The sequence below is a fragment of the Argopecten irradians genome, chromosome 6, assembly GCF_041381155.1.
Source record: "Argopecten irradians isolate NY chromosome 6, Ai_NY, whole genome shotgun sequence".
In the NCBI taxonomy this organism is placed as follows: Eukaryota; Metazoa; Mollusca; class Bivalvia; order Pectinida; family Pectinidae; genus Argopecten; species Argopecten irradians.
Genome location: NC_091139.1, coordinates 11,358,472 through 11,377,436, shown reverse-complemented (window position 1 = coordinate 11,377,436; position 18,965 = coordinate 11,358,472). Strand labels below are relative to the sequence as shown.

At 33.4% G+C, this 18,965-nt stretch overlaps 3 protein-coding genes across 3 annotated transcripts; 2 read left to right on the top strand and 1 right to left on the bottom strand.

Annotated features, from left to right (window-relative positions):
- Positions 1-1,798: 1,798 nt before the first annotated feature.
- Positions 1,799-3,164, top strand: LOC138326272 (uncharacterized). The gene is made up of 2 exons (XM_069272394.1): positions 1,799-2,017; positions 2,229-3,164. Exons 1-2 carry the CDS (start codon positions 1,820-1,822, stop codon positions 2,682-2,684), a joined length of 654 nt encoding a protein of 217 aa, XP_069128495.1. The 5' UTR covers positions 1,799-1,819; the 3' UTR covers positions 2,685-3,164.
- Positions 3,165-5,509: 2,345 nt separating this feature from the next.
- On the bottom strand, positions 5,510-10,366 carry LOC138326212 (uncharacterized). The gene is made up of 6 exons (XM_069272339.1): positions 10,265-10,366; positions 9,101-9,858; positions 8,502-8,687; positions 7,166-7,370; positions 6,508-6,528; positions 5,510-6,243 (listed from the first exon to the last, which is right to left on the bottom strand). The coding sequence occupies exons 1-6, from the start codon at positions 10,314-10,316 to the stop codon at positions 5,510-5,512; spliced, it is 1,956 nt and encodes a 651-aa protein (XP_069128440.1). The 5' UTR covers positions 10,317-10,366.
- A 5,436-nt stretch (positions 10,367-15,802) lies between these two features.
- Positions 15,803-17,736, top strand: LOC138326211 (uncharacterized). Its single transcript, XM_069272338.1, has 2 exons — positions 15,803-15,936; positions 16,384-17,736. Exons 1-2 carry the CDS (start codon positions 15,850-15,852, stop codon positions 17,734-17,736), a joined length of 1,440 nt encoding a protein of 479 aa, XP_069128439.1. The 5' UTR covers positions 15,803-15,849.
- Positions 17,737-18,965: the final 1,229 nt, after the last annotated feature.

Here is an 18,965-nt window from a genome sequence, read left to right as displayed (position 1 = left end):
CCACATATCGATTGTCTGTGGTGTAATGGTTTTTACATCATTCTTCATCATAACTTGTTGGGTCCAATAGAGGAAAATTGAAAAAAATGAATGATTTACAACCAGTTATGATCCGTACATATTTCAGGATAATAATAACTGCAATTTAGTTGCAATTTAGTTGCAGTGCAATTAAATACCAAACAGCTTCCATTTTGCCAACTGAAGTGTTAAAATTTTCAGTCGTCTGAATTAAACTTGCCGTAAATCAACTTCCCAAGCTGAATCCCAGTGATAAAATAATGTAATAATAATGTTATCAAAACAACTTTTGGAATCATAATTCAATTCTCTTTAGAAAACTTTTAATCATGTTTCTATCCAAAACAAAACAACGATAATTCTCCAGATTATTTTAGCACTTTTCGCATCAGAACGTTTGCTCTAAAATATGATCGCACTTATTGCATTTTTGTATGTTATTGTAGTAATTATTACAGATGTCGGAAATCATCTTTGCGTTTACAGTAAGCCATGACAATACGCCAAAACTGCAATGAATATCGACAAACGACATTTTAAATCAGAAGGTCAATTTCATGATTATTAGGTACTTTCTAATGTTGTATTTCGATCTGTTGACGATTCGTTTAGATGGTGATGTGATAGTGCTACGGATAAGATGGTAAAGAGCAAATGTGTTAATCACACGAAATAAAACGAAATGGCTTCGGCCTTGACAAACACCGACTACTCCTTAGATCTTCTGGCTTTTACGTCGAAGTGTTCCGGTACATCAGTTGACCAAACTGATACGCAGCTGGATTGTATTGTTAGTGTCTGTCAGGGTGTCGATAGATAAGTGATATATACGTTTGTTATTGATATGGTAGACCTATTTAATTGATTTATTTGTGTCAAGTTTAGTATTCAAATATTGTCATTGAGTTGGCGAGTATTTCAGACTAACCACGTGGGGTAAATATGCAAGGTATGAACATCTTGGTGCAGGGGGACGAGTATGTGCTCCCGAGGGACCGTTCTACCATCTGAAGATAGCATAATAATTTGACACCAGCGGCGACAAAGGTGGGGGAGGGGGGGGGGTCATTCCTCTTACAATGATCAAGTTGATTTCGTACATGTGGTTACAACTTACCATGTACGTATTGTCAGAAATATTTAAACAGTTCTTAATATTTTAGCTTAAAGACATTATAATGCATAATTTTCATGTTACTAATAATTTCCCAAGAGCACATCATTGCATGTTTACTTCACGCCATTCTGGGTGGTTGTAATGATATATGATTGCTCGTAAAAACCTTGGAATTGTTATCTTTTTTACAGAGAAATGCATTTAAAATTTGGTTCAACCTTATGGGTAAGGTAATTGTTTACTGCAATTTGTCTCCAAACAAATGTATAAAAATAACCTAAAATATAATGGTAGATTCTTTCTTATGAAAGACAGCAGTTATCGCGAGTTATCACTTTGTATTACAAGTGTACCAATGCAGATTTTTCTATTGTTTTAAGTGCGACCTTATGGTTCATTTATCTCTGCAATATTCCCCCAGGATGCGCCCTTGTAGACAACACATAGCAGAATTAGATGTTATCAGATTAATTAAATTTAAAGACCGCGCTACTCCCAGTTCGAGGTGGTAAAATGTACGTCATCGCATATCTGGCTACCCATCGGCCGGATTTTAGGCATACATACAATTTTGACCAATCAAAGGGCTTGTCCTGATCCGCTGGTATAAAAGGCCAAAACGAGACGTCAACCGCCATAACGACTTTCCTGTCTCGGAAACTAACTAACAAACCATACGAAATGGCGCTGACGACACGACAGAGCGTGGATATCACTGATGACTATACGGCTTCCATTGAGTTGTCCAACTCCTGTAGAGAGTTTTACTTCAGTAGACAAAAGTCAACTGAGGAATTAAAAGAATCAGTCTCACTTGACGACTCGAAAAAGCCTAAATCATTCATGGATGAAGCTATGGCTACTTTACGGAAAGAAATGGTAAGATTATATCATATTCTACATCTAAAGCAAATTATCATTCAATTTTCTGCAAAACGGTTGAGAGAATATAAATCACTAAACATAATTTCAACAAAGATCTTCTGCAAAGATTGCAAACATTTTAAGTGTAAAGCTGTTAAAATATTATATTAATTTTGCAATGATTGAAGACGAAATTTACTTACTATTGCTTACCTTATTGTTACAGGCCAACCTCATGGACCAAGATCTCGGTCTGATGAAACAACTGCTGACCATGAACGACACAATTGAAGAAATCAAATTCCAGCGTTTCCATGGTGGCAGCAAAAACTTGTCTACAAGTTCTTGTGACGTCACTGACTCTGACTACGACCTCCGGTCGATTCCATCCGTGTCTTCTATACCATCAATGGCTTCCATTCAATCAATGGCTTCACTCGTATCAATGTCATCGCTACCTTCTGTATTCGATGAAGATGACTACCAGTGCATTGATGAGGAAGAGGTTGACGATGACTGCATGTACTCAGAACTTATTGAAGAATCTGTTGATACAACGAACATTGTATCCGGTGGCTGGAAATCCTTCAGCTCACGGAGAGATACACATGGATCTATCGACTCTGGGTTCGGAGATTCCCAGAGTTCAGACGATAGTTCGGACAGTGACTCTGAGTGCTAGAATTGTGCAAACTTTCGACTCAGTACATATTTGTACGTTGCTTAACAAGGAGAACTTTATTCGTTTTCTGCAAACTTTTAACTACGACCTTTCAGGTCTGCTATGGACATGGATCTTCATGACTCTTACTATCGAACTATGTTATATCTATGGATCTAAATGTAGTTCATTACTGATTGTGATGCATGTTGTTGCTCGTGATAATGTTTCGTAGTAAAACTACATTGTCTTTGTTTATTGCGGTATAATTCAAACGTTTACATAACCCGACACCCTTCAGCTGGACTCAAGTGTGAAATGGTTTTGATGTAGTGTATTTAACTTTATCGATAGCTACCTCAGATGTTCAATTATATACGTGACCGGTCATTGCTATTCGTTCATGAATTCTTATATGTGTCGACATTTCGTGTAACAAACTGCCAATCAATTACATGTATTTCTCATACAAAGGCATAATAAAAAGGCCAGTACACTATATGTTTATACTTGTTTTATATTTTGAGTTTGTGCAACCACCCTTTAATTTTATCAAATACAGAGCACTTTTCACGAAGCTAAAAAACAATTCCTCAAATGAAATTATATAACAATGAATTAAGTAATTTAGATACAAACTAAAAATACAAAATAATTTCTAAAATGAAATACAATGAATAAATACAAAAGGAATTGTTTTAGTTTCATGCAAGGTCGATAATATTTAAAAGCAAATGGTGCTTTTATTAATTATAATATCAACAGAATCAAGTATTCTACATTTTAATTATAATTTAAAGTGAAATTCCTTCGTTTGAAATGGTTTTGGGGTGCCGAAACGGGAAAGATACATTTTTCCCAATGCGATGAAAACCGTCATAATTACAAAAAGATTACATTGATGAAATGTGAAATGAAGGTATTATCTGAAACGAGAATTCGGATATAATTAACCAAGAAATAATATTGCAATTCTATCCACAATATTCCCATTAATACGTTATTGGAATATCGGGGTGTTTCTTGCAAAAACATAAATTGGAAGTTTTAGTAACTTTCATTTTAATGAGGATTCACATCATTTATGTAGGGTTTTCGAATGGATTTTACGTGATTGATAGACACATGAGTAAAACGCTATATATGACTAAGATATCAGGTATTAATCAGACAGTACAATGAAGATAATACACATGTCCATCCCATACAATGTTGGACAAAGGCCTGACTGCCTGGGCCTACTACTCACAAGTTGGCACTCGTTCTTAGCGATCATATCTAAAGCGTCGCGGAAGGATTCACTCAACGCCGAACTTAGACCTCGATATAGATGTCACTTCGGATAAGATAGCACGATAAGCAAATCTATATTTAGAATAGATTTTGGTATTCAACGGATTTTTAGTATTAGGAAAAAAAGTTTCGGAATTAAAACTAAAGATTTGGTGTTATCTAGATACACAGTTTAGTATTTAGGGAGGGAAAAAATAATCGTAAACGAAACATCACAAGAAAAAAATAATAATTGCAATTCTTCGTTTAAATTTTTTATGTCGTTGAACAATATCACTACATATAAAATATATTTCATCTTTTAAATTGTATCTGGTGTTCAAAGAAAACTGTATGTAATATTACTTTATCTTTATGCAAATTTTCATTTATACCTTGAAAGATTTAAACATTATTTGGTTCCCCTAAATATCATGTATTCGCCGGAAGTATCAATATCGCCAAAAATAGATAAAATAAAACAACAAATAAATTGATAAACAACAATAAAATTATTTTTAATGTGAGAACCATTTCTTCATCATTCATTAATTATTTAATTACTGTTAGGTATTAGAACACTTGTTACAATCTTTCAAATATCCATAAATGCTGACGAGCGCATGTATCTTTGAACATATCTATAGATTATTTAATAGAACATAGATGCATTTGTATTGAATTTAGCGTGATTCAGAAGTATTATATCTTTAAATGATATAGATGAAGAATTTTTCTATGTAATAATACAATACTAATACACACCACATACAATCAAACTTTTATACAACTATGCCTTTAGTCCATTGCTTAGCGTACAGTCAGTCTACCCGACTGCATAAATCATAAGGCGAGATTATTGCCGAGTTTTTGCTATTCATTTTTTTCATGGTTAAATATAATTAATTATGATTTTATTTTCATATTTGTGAACATCATCATTTCATAACATCCTGGCATCTTTCAACGTACATTAACATGACTAAGTATACCATCATACATAACTCAAAATTTATTACACAATGATAAAATAAATTTGTTTTGACAACTGAAAGGCTTAATTCAGGACAATTGTTTCTTTTACTAAAACAATACATGAATTATAAAAAATATTAGCACTATCATGTATTTATAACTTCTCAAAAGGTGATTCGATTAAGAAATTTTGTTTTATTTTTTTTTCTAAGAAATTTTAAACAATTATTGATATTTCCGCTACTTGGATTATCATTGCCAACTTTTATATTTATTACGTCTTTTATCATATAGCGACAATAAAACCTTAAGTGTTCCTAATTGTTTTAATACTGTTACTAAACTGTATGAACAGAATGTTCAACAGTATCAATTAGATATTGGAGTCAAATCATGATCACTACGTATCAACCTAACCGACAGGACGGCTTCATATGTGGGTCTTATGGTTCTGAGGAGGTTGAGACAGGGACATTGATGCTGGGTCGTCTTAAGGTCAAGCAGGGGTCACTATACAGTAGAAATAAAAATGTAACTAAAATGTAAATTACCTTCCTCTAATTAAGACGTAATGATAATGGGAATTCAGAATCTATTGATCAAACAAAAGCTACCACGTCATGGTCGCTATTTGAGATACTATCGCTGACAGGAGATTTCGCTAACGTCTGCTCAAAATCAACACGTTCCTTTATATTTGTTTCCTCTTGGTCCATTGACGCGCCAATTGTACGTGGCCGCCTCAAGGGTTCCTGGCGTTGATGATATTCTGTTTCTTCAGAGTAAATCATTGGGTCAGGATAACTGACTGGTTCATGGGAACTGACTGGTTCATGGTAAGAGGTCGATTCGGAGTAACTGGTGGGTGGACTAGATGTGCTACATGTTACACTATCATCGCTTGTTTCGCAATTTGGAGTGTTGCTTGATGAGCTGTTAATAGGTAGAATATTAATATGTCCTGCTGGTAGGTTTTGTTTCCTTGTCCTCATTTCATAGGGAGATGTCCGTGCTTGCTCCGCTTTTCTGTTAAGCCCGTTGACATGTCCTTTCATTGATGCATAACTGCTTCCGCTGGACCTATACTCCGGGCTATCATACATCATTTCAGGTATCTGTCTTTGATTTTCATGGTTCGGTGAAATGTATGAAAAACCACCATTTTCATGACCTTCTCTCTTGCCACGACCTCTATTCAGCCTTGTCAATCGTAGTTTCTGTGATAATGCAGTCTCTCTTGAGAGAAGGGATATTTTATCATACGTATGGCTAGTCACTTCAGCTTCCTCACTTTCCCTGTATAGAAGTACATGGAAATACATGGTAGATGATCCTGGATTATTGCGAAATCATTATAATTCTAAAAAGCGTTATTTTTTTTTTAATTTCACATTTCTTAATGATTTATTTCATAAACATAATAATAATATCTACAAGATAGCAAACAAAATGGCGTCTCGTTACTGTTACAAATCAGTAACTTTTTCTTCATATATTTCATTATTATCAATAAAATCGTTAGTAATATAAAAATCGATAACATGATTTCATAATATTGAATAATGTATGTTTTTATCATACATCTATTTTGATTTACCTCTCTGATTTTGTCCTGAACCTGAAAGTAAATTAGCATATGCTTGATTTGATGAAAGCAAATTAACATGTGCATGTTTTTGAAAGCAAATTAGTATATGAAAACCAATCTATTTCGCGGCGCCTTATATTTGTGGTTTACTCTATCACAGAATTAAACATTTTAACGTGATATATTTTCGCGACTTTTAATCACCCGCAAAATATGCGAAATTTGCTGGTACTCGAAAATTAGGATTCAAAATGCAATAACCACTTATTCCTACTCAACCGGACAAAGGGAGATAATCTTGACACTAACAAATATTCAACAACCCATGTTTCTCAGCTGTCAATATACTTATGGTAGAAGGGAAATAATCATAATTGCAATTTTGAATAAAAATCTTTTAAATATCTTTTGTTTGCTTGTTCCTTGGTGTTTTTTCTTTTCTTTTCAATTACCATTCAAATGAGGATTTTGTTTGTTTTTATTTGATGTATCTATGTTATTTCTAAACTTTAGAAAAAAATGAAAATATTATCATTTTGAAAACTTCGCTAGGAGAGCATCGTCGGAAATTCACGAATGGTTGTACTAAACTAAGCTTAAAAATAAATGTAGTGTGGCGTATTGCAATCAGATTTGGAGGATTATGTATATAATTAATTGAAATAACGACTCACTGGTGCCGTGCTGACATCAACCTCTGTAGTAAAGGTAGTTTTCTGGTGACTTTTACCATCACGACTTGTGTTATTGACGTCAACCACGATCGGTAGTCTGTGACAAGACCTCATTTCACATCGCATGTACCACGATATACAGTAACACAACTCGTGATGTCTCTGCCAACTTTTGATGAGTTCTGCAATATCCACATCCTAGAAGAACAACAGTTATACTATTTAAACAAATTTATGTAATGCTATTGTTACTAAATCAGTGAAAAATTGATGTATGACATTTTACTGACTAGTACGATGTGTACACTGTCATCATCTTTATCATACTGTTGGTTTTACTTTCTTTATTATACCGTTGGTCTGATTAAGTTGCTATAGTATGTGCATCGTGCTTACCATCGAAACGTCACATACCAACTTCTCACTGATTGTGTAACAATAGTTTCACATAAATCATACTTTCCAACCTGAAGGAAATGTTTAGATTATGCATAAGGCTACGCCTATTTAGTCATTTCCTAATTATTCATTACCATATACATTCTACATAGAGTTCAGTCAATACCACATATACAAATACATTGATGTTATGGTATGTTACTAAAGGGAGAGAACTTCTACTTCATTTCAGTAAAATAAGAAAATAAAAATTGTATTAAGATTGAAGAGTTATCATATTCTCTAGGAAACTGGAATAATGATAATTGCTGTACGCATACATAGATCCTAGATGATATAATTTATTTAGCCTTTAATCCCTAGAACTGATTTATAAGCCTTATATTATGAAATATTTTTATGATAAAATGAGGATTTCTTTCAAATCAAATATTTCTTTAATCGCTATCCACATCAAAGGCGACGAGATTATTTTTATTGCAAAAAGTAAATTTTACATTCTTTTATATATTCACAGCGCAAAATGGCACTAATTTACCTACCACGATATGATATATACCCGATAACGTTTATGCGGGACTAGTATATCCAGTAGTGACACGTAACTCTTTGTAATCGTCCAGCTGAAATGACGTTAGAAGGGGCTGTCACCTTATGACGCCATTCCATCACCAATAGGAACAATAGTCCAGCACAAACGTTATCGCGTATCACGTGGTCCAATGGCAAATCGCAAACGACGTGAACGCTTAATAAGCGATAAATTCCATACGCGAAAACATTCAGACGGAAAAAAATCGACTCGCGAAAAGAAGACACACGGAAATATCTACTTTTACAGTATTAATCTACGGCAAGGTGGTTTTTTTTTTTTTTTATTTGTAGTGTTCGTTAAACGGGGTACAATTAATGCATAACTAACTTAATCACCTGTTCGGTCGGATAGACTTGTTCTTGATTACCTTCCCGTGTCACATGCTTCCATCTTGGACAATTGTCCCGTAATAGGGTCTCGATTCTGCATTTCAGAAATCCTCTCTTCTTCTTTGAATTCTGGTTTTCAAGCAATTTTATTTCTCCACTCTCAACCACATGGAAACCATTTTGCTCATTTTCCTTCAATGAAGTTGAATTCATTTTATATTTTTAAAGATTGCATTATGATTCTGAATTAATCAACAACTTTTTTTTCTGAAAAAACTAATTCAACTCCTGTTTTCTTTCAGTTTTAAGTTTTTCTTATAAAATGATCAAAGGTGTTTTTATGGTTGACAGCCAAACCTTGCATTAAACTTCCAAAATATAACAAACTCTATGTATGTAGCAAACATTTTCTCGTTGTTTGGGAATCAAACTTTCATAATAATTTCACACTATTGTGATTTTTGTACCACCTTTTTCTCTCCATTAAAATAACGATTTTTATCGCATTCCAACAAGTGGTTTATGCTAAGCCATACGTTATATGATATTCGTATAACGACTGATTATAAATTTCTCTTTATATCAAACCTTGGTATTGTAGTTACCTGTCGTTTCTTCAGCTTGTTTTGCTTCCCAAGCATTTTGAATTTTATTTGTAAGGTAGGAAACCCATTAATCTGTCCAACACGAGCACATATCTGTGCGGAGAGTTCGAACCGTACCGCAGATTTGAAACACCAGCAGTAGAACAGAGAAAAGTGTTTGGTATAGACCAAGACATTGTCATTATCTGACCACGTATAAAAACAGTCTAAACGTGACGAAGAAGGGTCCTTCTCAAATGGAATGTCCCTTGTCGTTGGTGTGGAAGTGAGCGGCGTGGCAACCCAGTGAACACGAATAGATTCCACCGTTTCCATCTTGCACATTGGTATCTCTATCGTCACGTAACCTGTGAACTTCTTTTTTGATGATAAAGTCACTTCCACACCCGGTGACACCAACATCTGATCTTTCTTCACCTTGATCTTTGGCGCAAGCAGTGTAAAATTGTCATGGACACTACAGAATACGTATTGTTGCCCTTCCTCTTCTGGATTGTTTGAGTAGTTTTTAAAATTCAACCGCACGCCAGTATCATTTATATCTATGATTTCATCCTTTAACGATATTGGCGTTTTGAAATCCCATGACTTATCAAATATATCTTCCGTAGTATTTTCTTTTATGCATTCTATACATTCACTACAGCGGTGAGATACCGAATTGTTCCTTCGTTGAAATAGATATAAAATTGTCAATATCGCACCAGCCGCAGAAAATATTACAACTCCCACAATCAGAATTCCGTAAAACACCTCATCTTAAATTATAAAAGAACGCAAAGAAAATTCGTTCTTAAACACAATCTTATCATAGTTTACGCATATTTCGAGTTACGATAGCAACTGAAGCTGCAATATTAGAAAACTGTTATAATAATTTTAAATATTTAAAATACAACAAATTAAACCAAATAACAGTTTTGAATATTTGATGGATTTGGGGGCCGAATAGGCCAAACCATACATAATCCTTTAAAATCTAATTATGTAATAAAACACGGTATACAATTATACAAAGACCGATCATTTGTCGATAAAATGCAAGCAAACGAATCTATATCACATAATGCAATACGGATAGAAAAATTAGCATATAAAAGAAAATGATAAAGTTTTATTATAGGTCTCCCCCTTCAGCAGTGTTTTTGATACTTAGAGGCTTACCTGAGTGGTCAGTAGAGTAGGGCAGTTGTTCTGTAGTTGAAGTACTTGTCATCTTGATTCAATACTTATTTTAAAACTAGAAGAAAACAATATACCGTGAATATCTCTATTTTAATACAATTAAAGTTTTTAATGCATAATTAACTTTGAAAAAAAATTACGAAATAATGAAATCGTGTATTTACCATCGCTTTATGAACGATTTTCTTAAAGACTTGCGCTACACACAGTACAATTTCATTAATAGACAAATTCCCAAACGAGAGGGGTTGCATATTACTTCCACTGAAATATGGAGATTTCCGCGAACGAATATATCCGGGAATAAATTGGAAAAAATGACAAGTAAGATAACATGTATGATTTATTACTCTAAAGAATAAGTATCAAAACTCTAGCGCGAAATTTGCTCTCCGCTAAATTTAACAACTGTACAGTATGTATTCCTAAAATTCTAAATTCAATGATTTATGAAAATAACTTTTTTTCTATAGCATAATAACAACCATATAATTATTGATTTCCGAAATAACATGGATATACACATAACTATCCCTCCCAGTCAGAAGACATTCGTTGTCAAGATACTAGCATTTTATTAATATGTATTGATTTATGTTCGATTTACCTATCGGAAATTTGTTGATATAGTAAATTAAAAAAAAGATGATTGAATAGGAACAAAAGTGTCATTTTAAACCCTCACTATGTACTGACATCAGACAAAGTCAAATTGCTTCCTGTTACATGAAAACATATCTTGCTTTTTCGAGAATATAGGGGTTTAGAATAAATTTGTAACTCTATGATAAATTAATGCTTTAATATATATATGGATATATTTAGATTATAATTTGATAATTTTAAATAGATATATACTAAAATCATTTTAAGTAATAGTTTTGTTTATTTGGTGGTGAATGAAATATTAAAAGCTCTTCTTAATTCGCGAGTATAAAAGTATAAAATAACGACCCATATAACTTTTACAAGAGACAATGAAGACGTTGGTTTAATCAGTATTAATAAGCTTGTTTTAGTTTTGTGGACTTGTTAATTAATGCATGTCGTGTTATAATATACGTGTACAGAATGTCATGCTGAGGCTGAATTTATCATAATCGACATGGAAAGAAGAAGGGGCATCATTACTTTTTCCTTGCAAAATTCCTGATGTACAGGATGGATTATAATGTAATAACATAAATATTTTGTTAGTTTCAAAATACATTTATTTCTCTATAAGTATGAATATACAATGCAATTATTAAATTATAACAAAACCTCTCTTTGTATAGTGTTCAATTCTAAAAGAGAACTATTTCACAAGTTTTATGGGAATGTTTTCGAGGTACAGTCATTACTACAAAGTTTTGAAACATACTTACAGGCTTTATTAACTCCTTTTGCTGTAAACAAAAATTCATTTCTATTTAGGTTGATCTCTGATATTCATCCACTTATAAATAGGGATAAAAATGAAATAATTATTAGTATTAAGTAATATATGTATAGGTTGAGTTTTCATTATTCAATACATTAAAATTCTTTAAATAATACAATAAAAGGTCATTATAATGTTCAAAAATATGTTGCTCTTGAAAAAGGAAATATTTGATACATGTGAAATTATTTTCTTGTTCTTCAGACTGGAAAAATCTCTGTTTGCGAAATGACCTGTCTTGGCATTAATATTTGTATGGTGACCACTTTAAAACTTATGGTTAAACAAGCATATCATTTGATACAGCTGGATAAAAATAACAAATTTGTATAGTACTTTCAATGAATTAATATTGCCAGATTTCACTTACCGCGACTACTGTTTTGTGATCCTGGGCACGGTTTGCACTCACTCCACTGATATGTGTATGGGTTTTCCCCAAGCCAGAGTTAAATCTACTGTAATTTATTAGTACTACATATCAGTATATGATTGAAGAGAGATGTTTATTTTGGAATCGACGATACACAGGAGCAGCGAATGATAATATTGTTATTAGGTACTTTTACAACTTTTTTTGTTTTTGTTTTCAAAAAAATACAAATATTAGCCTTGTATGCAATATAAAATTTGTCGTTGTTTGATAAGCATATATAAGTATTGTGACCTACTTATGTGACAGACATGAATTCATTCGTTACCGTGTACAAGTATAACTGTAAGCGTAAGACACAATATACCTTTGTGTACATAGAACTTACCCCATCAATAATGTATTGAACTAGTAATGACGCCTGTTCTCCACTTTGACAGAAATACGGTGATAAGATTTTAACTGGTATCATCCGTATCGATTTCGTACAGTGAGAGGTATGGAGGCACAGCATGGTGACGTTAGACAGTTATTCGTTATTCAGAATAACGAATAACTGTCCAACTCTACCCTGCTTGTAGACCCAAGAAAGTTCTCGTCCGTAGAAAGCATTTGGCATGCCTGGTGGTATGTACAATCGCACGGAGATACTCTATTTCATAACCTGAAATAATGCCATGTTAATGCGTAAAAATTGTCGTGAATTTTGTTTCCGTTAACCAAAAAAAAATGATAACCTATCATGTTCTCCCATACTTGACAGGGTTATCCCAAGGAAATCTTAACCCACGGGATAATATTCTTAATATGGCAAACACTCGACAAAGCTCATAGGTCTTAATACTTGCGACAATCATAGTCGACATAGGCGACGACGTCATTAATTTTAACGCATTGCTATGTTCATGTGATGACAGTGCTTAGAGGTTTTTTTAAACGGTTGCATTTGCACCTTTTGAGAGGAAATAAAACTATCATGTGAACAGGGATATCTCAACCCAAGTGAAAGATTTTGACAATTAATCCTCGGTAAGCCTCAGGCTGACTTGACAAAATCTTTCACTCGGTTTGAGATGTTCTGTCTACTTGACAGATCCATGTAAGATGATCTTATTCTTTAATTTATTGAGGTGTACTAACTTAGTTAATGCACTCTATACCTGACATACACCACGCCCAAACCATTTGTAAGTATTGTGAAGCGTTTTGTTACCATTGGTCACTTTTCTTAACTGAACAACACTGACGGATATACCGCTAGGGGAGGTTTTTGGAAATTCCCTGCAGATTTAATTCTAAGTAATCTTTTTGGTACATAATCTTATAATCGCTAAGGGATAGGCAAACCATTAATAAAAAAATACCTACAATCGCACCCTGTACTTTTCGGTACTTATACATCTGGTGTGTAAAACCATTTGTATATACGGAAATGAAATATGTTAAAATTAAAGTATACATTATTATTATTATTAATGAACTATGGTTAATATAGCTGCTAATGTTAGAGAGAATTTGAATTGGAATAGGACATTTGTCCGGCACCAATTAAGCCTACTATTTTATCATAAGTTGAATCACATCTTTAAAGATGCTCCACCGCCGACAGAGCATAAGTGATGCCCATCATTTGAACAATAACATGATGTATAATCGTGATTATATGTGTCTTATTAACACAAATATCCATACGAAATCAATCGTTTTACTTTTGGTGCATGCATATTCAGTACTTAATTTCATATAAGACATCGTGCGACGTTTGCGAAGTTTTTCGGAATTCAATGAATTATTTTTAATATTTCTATCTTGAAGTAAAATTAGAAACTCAAACTTTTCAAAGGTGGTAATTGTGTAAAGAAAGTAACTTTTGTAACTGAAGAAAAAATACCAAATTGTCTATCCTGTTTTTGATAGCGAAAAAAAATACCTTTTTTCAGCGGTGGAGTATCTTTAAGTTAATCGACGTCTTCAGATTTTGCCCTACCCTGATCATTTATTTTGTATAAGGTCACTTAACCTTTAATTAATCATCGAGTTGTGGCGATTTGAAAGTACGCCAAGTCGAGAAGTCGCCAACATGTTAACACGAGCTAGGCGTAACATGTCGCCATTATATCAATGAGATATCTTATACGATACAGCGGTGAATTTTCTTGTCTTCTTTATTTTTGCCCGATCAACGTTTTCTCTGAAATCCAAATCCGTATCATCGATTTTCCATGGGTATCCATCCTATATTGTGTCATAGCAACACGGACCAATCACAGGGCTGCAGAGACTGACTTTGAAGTCTATCGGGAGAGCGACGCCCAAATTCAAAGCCACAACAGATAACCACAGAGTACCGTGATACAGCTCTTTGTTGTACATAAAATAGCTAAATTGCCTTTTCTTCTGCTTCCAGTTGTGCAATGCGATCGTCCAGGGGCGGATATAACGACAAGAATTGTTACTCCTGGAGTATCGAGGATGTGAAATCCGCGAATCATCGAAATATTTAGAAATATATTGACGTACTCTACGTCCATGTTCACGAATTATAAGAATTGGTGAACTTTACTATTCAACCGCATCGAATATGTTCCTGATAGAAAATTGCAAACTATTTGTCAGCGAATTTGAATACAGTATATATGCGTGTCTCAGTGTTTCGTTTGATGGGTTTCCATTCATTATAAACATGATTTACTCTGCGCATGAGCAACACATCCCGGGGTACAGAGCAGCTATAGGTACAAATATGCAAATATGTTACTTGTCTATTTTAAGTCGTATGTATTACATATCTAAATAGTTACAGTTTGCACTGACATGGACTCAATAAACATGCTTTCTAGTATTATCATTATCACTTTATAATGATAGTACAATACATGCGGCGATTCTATGGTAACGGGAATAGTCGCGAGCGTATAACAAAATAGGGTCATGACCCCACTTTTGGTGGGAACGTATGAATGACTTGATTGCAATCAGCTGTTCAATTGAATTCGTTGACGATGACGGAAGAAAAAAAATATGGATAAATTAATAAAAAATATGCAACTGTCGCGAGAATAATATGAAAAACTGTAAACATAAGTAATATATTTTTATTTTGTTGAGGTTATGAGCGTAATAATGATAATTGGAGCCCGTGTAAATTTTATGTAACCAACGGCTACGTTAGGTTTACATAATTTACACGCACTGTATTATCTTTTATATCCTCACAACGTCAACAAAATAAAATTATATTCCTTAATAGAATACAATGTAAAGTCAATTGCGTTTTAATGTAATTTTAAAGATATCGAGTTTTTATTTGATAATGTCCACTATTTCGGTTAGCGTAAGGGTCATACTTTGTCCCAGTAACCTACCGAGTGAACATAAACCGATTATAGATTTTCTATTTGATATTATATGGTCAAGGCTAGGTTCGCAGTAAAGAAAATGTTAACTTAAATACAAAACTATTTTAATCCAGAAGCAAAGTCTGTTTCTATTTAAAGGAGGATTATTATTTTACTAGATATTTGTTTGCTTATAAATGTCACTCAAATAATTTGTATGACGGTAAGTGGTTGCTTCAATGACCTACTGTTTTAACAATAGCCTGTTATGTGTTGTGTTCAAGGCCGAAGACGGTTAATAGGATCAGTTCAAAGATTTAGCACAATGAAATACGCTCAAAAACAAACAAAGAGGTCGGAAAATTAATCCTTGCAATGCTATATAAATATCGACTTGTTCATGATCAGTGCTTAATCTGCAATTCACAGCATGGAAGGACTAACAGATACATGTAACGAACAGAGGAGGAGTTCTCTGAAAATTGAAGAAGCGATGGACACTCTACGTGGTCATATGGTAAGTTTTTTTATTTAAACATATTTTCATTGTATCTTATAAGTATATACAGTTGTATTGAGTTCTCTGTCTATGCCATGTTGACTACATACATAAAACAATTATTTTGTCTTTGCACATGACAGAGTTAGCTTCCCTGCGGGTAGGCTCGCAAATACAATACAGGTTGTATGTTTCCACAATTCATTTTGCTGATAGGGGGGATCATTTATTTGCAGTAATTTCACTTAAGCGCCATTAACATTCAAAAGGTAGTTTAACGTAAATCGAATCAGTTGGTGTTTGTCCTAAATCTGAGGCTTTTAAAGTAGAGTTAGTTTTGGAAAACATATTTTATCATTATTTAGAATATAATATATATAGTTTTGATAGTACGATTTTTTTCTGCAATAGTTTCCATAATTTTAGAAAATTAGTTATAACTCCCTTCCGTTTTATTTCTTTCAGGAGGGCATGAGGGATCAAAATGCGTGGCTTCTCCTGCAACTGGAAAATGTTTACAATACAATCAATGAAATAAAACTTGAAAGACAAAAACCAAACACAAGTGGTATTACGAAAAAAGATCGTTCTTCTAAAAAGACGCTTTGCAGCCAAATGTCATTGTCTCAACAGCACTTGCTTGCCAAGGACGTGAAAACAAGGTCTACCATAGCACTCAAGTCAGAACTGTCAGCTTTAGATCAAGTTAAACAAATGTACACAACTGAAACAAGCAGAATTACGACAAACGACCAGTATTCTATAATGCCCGAGAAAAACACTGTATGCAGTCAGATACCAATATCTCATAAAGAGTTGCACGTCAATGACATGGAAACAAATTCTACCATATCGCCTAGGTCAGAACTTTCAGCTTTAGATCAAGTAAAACAATTGTACACAACTGAAACTAGAAGAATTACGACAAAAGACCAGTCTTCTATGATGCCCGAGAAAAACACTGTATGCAGTCAGATACCAATATATCATAAAGAGTTGCACGTCAAGGACATGGAAACAAATCCTACCATATCGCCCAGGTCAGATCTTTCATCTTTAGATCAAGTTAAACAAATGTACACAACTGAAACAAGCAGAATTACGACAAACGACCAGTATTCTATAATGCCCGAGAAAAACACTGTATGCAGTCAGATACCAATATTTCATAAAGAGTTGCACGTAAAGGACATGGAAACAAATTCTACCATATTGCCTAGGTCAGAACTTTCATCTTCAGATCAAGTTAAACAATTGTACACAACTGAAACAAGCAGAATTACGACAAAAGACCAGTCTTCTATAATGCCCGAGAAAAACACTGTATGCAGTCAGATACCAATATCTCATAAAGAGTTGCACGTCAATGACATGGAAACAAATTCTACCATATCGCCTAGGTCAGAACTTTCAGCTTTAGATCAAGTAAAACAATTGTACACAACTAAAACAAGAAGAATTACGACAAAAGACCAGTCTTCTATGATGCCCGAGAAAAATACTGTATGCAGTCAGATACCAATTTATCATAAAGAATTACACGTCAAGGACATGGGAACAAATCCTACCATATCGCCCAGGTCAGATCTTTCATCTTCAGATCAAGTTAAACAATTGTACACAACTGAAACAAGCAGAATTACGACAAAAGACCAGTCTTCTATAATGCCCGAGAAAAACACTGTAGTATGCAGTCAGATACCAATATCTCACCAACAATTGAACGTGAATGACATGAAAACATATTTTACCATATCGCCCAGATCAGACTTTTCAGCTTTAGATCAAGTGAAACAGTTGTACACAATTGTAAAGTGAGAAGAATTATGATGTCAAATAGACGTCCTATCGTCTATAATATGGGTCGGTGTTTATGGCATTCAAAACAGAAATACCTATAAAGATGTTATTAAATCCATAAAAGATTTAAAATCATATATTTTTATATTATAATGAAATTACGTATAATTGTTTTTGACTTTGATATTAATTGAACAAGAAATGGAAAGCTGAACGACGCACTTTACTACAGCAGTCTTCTATAATGCCCGAGAAAATTTGCTTTATTTGTTATGCAGTATATTCATTGGATCATCGAGTAAATTTGCAATCATGACTGCCATTAAACTGGCTAGTCGAGTTTGTTTTCTTGTTTATTTTCATATAATTTTCTATTAAATTAATTAAAACAATATTGTACATTTTATGTAAAAAAATGAATTTCAAAATAAATTTTTATAAAAAAAAAATACTTGAAAATGTTGTTTTTTTTATAATTTCCCTTTGATAAAACAAGTGTGACCGAGTAATTTAAAATGTGTCAGTTTTCACACGTATATATAAATTAACTCTTGAATGACAATTATTTTTGGGGAAAAAAAAGCAGAATTAAGTAAAGTAATTACCACAAACCCTCAGAACTGACCGAGAAAAACACTGTTTTTCTCCTGGTCACTACTGACTTTATTCCACCTCATACAGACATTGCACGCCTTTTAATGTCATTGACTGCTAAAGGACATTAAAAATAAACCAACCATATATGCAGCAATGGTCAGAACTTTCAGCTTTAATCAAGTAAAAAATTGATACACAATGAAACAAGCAGAATTACGTGAAAAGACCAGCCTTCTTAATGCCCGAGAAAAATGACTGAATGTTAATTAAAAATTTCATTTTGATTTTGACACGTCAATGGACATGGATACTATAAATTCTATCATAAAAATGTTACAATTAACGAAGCAGGACATCAAAAGTAAAATAAAAAAAACTAACTCCAAATAATGAAATACATGTACCAACAGAATCACGCACATTATCCGACCTTCGGTTTCTATAATCTGAATAAAACAATCCGTTCATGGGCGTAAATATACACCTATTCGTTATTAAAAACGTAAATCTAGTTATTTATCATATGAAAGTTTGTTTTAGAAACAAACTCTACCATATAGCAGCAGTGGGTCAAGTTATACTGGATTAATCAGCTTTAGATCAATTAAAAAATTGTACACAACTGAAACAATGTTTGCGGGGTATAATTA

Excerpts from the sequence above, each read along its gene's own strand:
- LOC138326272 (XM_069272394.1), top strand. The coding sequence starts at position 1,820 with ATGGCGCTGACGACACGACAGAGCGTGGATATCACTGATGACTATACG. Across the intron at positions 2,018-2,228 it reads CTACTTTACGGAAAGAAATG|GCCAACCTCATGGACCAAGA; the intron begins GTAAGATTATAT and ends TTATTGTTACAG.
- LOC138326211 (XM_069272338.1), top strand. The coding sequence starts at position 15,850 with ATGGAAGGACTAACAGATACATGTAACGAACAGAGGAGGAGTTCTCTG. Across the intron at positions 15,937-16,383 it reads ACACTCTACGTGGTCATATG|GAGGGCATGAGGGATCAAAA; the intron begins GTAAGTTTTTTT and ends TATTTCTTTCAG.
- LOC138326212 (XM_069272339.1), bottom strand. The coding sequence starts at position 10,316 with ATGACAAGTACTTCAACTACAGAACAACTGCCCTACTCTACTGACCAC. Across the intron at positions 9,859-10,264 it reads CTACTCTACTGACCACTCAG|ATGAGGTGTTTTACGGAATT; the intron begins GTAAGCCTCTAA and ends TTATAATTTAAG. Across the intron at positions 7,371-8,501 it reads AAGTCTATCCGACCGAACAG|GATGTGGATATTGCAGAACT; the intron begins GTGATTAAGTTA and ends TTGTTCTTCTAG.